The 947-nt window shown below is 41.2% G+C and overlaps 1 protein-coding gene across 1 annotated transcript; it reads left to right on the top strand.

Moving 5' to 3' along the window:
• Window positions 1-231: 231 nt before the first annotated feature.
• On the top strand, window positions 232-947 carry LOC131005585 (auxin-induced protein 15A-like). The gene has a single exon (XM_057932592.1). It carries the CDS (start codon window positions 308-310, stop codon window positions 704-706), a length of 399 nt encoding a protein of 132 aa, XP_057788575.1. The 5' UTR covers window positions 232-307; the 3' UTR covers window positions 707-947.

The raw sequence follows: 947 nt of genomic DNA, 5'->3' as shown, positions 1-947 counted from the left end.
CTTATTATATCAAATCGGAATTCGCGATATAAAATAAATCAAATGAGCAAATCGCCGATATTACTGTATTTATAATATTCTTCAGATATCTATGTCGAAGTAAATCTCAACTAAATATTTAAAAAATGATTTAACAAGAGAATATAACTATAACTAAATCTCGTAAATAGGTTGAAATTCGAGGGGTATTTCCGTCACACAACAACCTTATATAACCCCATAAACATTCGCCGTTTCTGTAAAAGTTTTCAAATCTTCAAAGCGAAAACCTCTCTCTCACCACCTTATCTCTCTATCCTCTAATCTCATGGCGAAATGCAACAAAATTCGAGACATTGTTCGAATCCGTCAAATGCTGAGATCGTGGAGAAGGAAGGCCTCCACTCCGGCCTCCAGCCGCCGCCTCCCGCCGGACGTGCCGGCTGGGCACGTGGCGATCTCCGTCGGAGCGAGCTGTCGGAGATTCATCGTGCGCGCAACATACCTCAACCACCCAATCTTCCAGCGGCTGCTCAGTCAGGTCGAGGAGGAGTACGGATTCGCCAATTACTCGGGGCCGCTGGCGATTCCGTGTGACGAGACGCTGTTTGAGGAGATTCTGCGGTTTGTATCGTGCAGCATTTCGGATCTCCAGAGATGCCGGAATGAGGGTTCCGATCTGCTCGCCGGCGAATCTCTGCCATTGTTGTACGGTTTCAGCAACTAAGGAGATTTACACGTGATTTGGATAATTTTAACTTTTTTTTTTTTTTTAATCTTTTAGAAATTTCCACCTTTATTCGGAAATATTATTTGCTAGGGCGACGGAGAATGGCAAATTGAGTCATCCCTTTAGTTGATTCAGAAAAAGACGTGATATTATAAACGTCTTTTTTCAGATATATTTTGTAAGTTGGAAGTGATTTTATTTATTTAGGAATTCCATTTATGAAATATTGTTATTTACA

This window comes from Salvia miltiorrhiza, chromosome 1 (assembly GCF_028751815.1).
Source record: "Salvia miltiorrhiza cultivar Shanhuang (shh) chromosome 1, IMPLAD_Smil_shh, whole genome shotgun sequence".
Taxonomy (NCBI): domain Eukaryota; kingdom Viridiplantae; phylum Streptophyta; class Magnoliopsida; order Lamiales; family Lamiaceae; genus Salvia; species Salvia miltiorrhiza.
This window is presented reverse-complemented; position numbering and strand designations above follow the sequence as displayed.

Excerpts from the sequence above, each read along its gene's own strand:
- LOC131005585 (XM_057932592.1), top strand. The coding sequence starts at position 308 with ATGGCGAAATGCAACAAAATTCGAGACATTGTTCGAATCCGTCAAATG.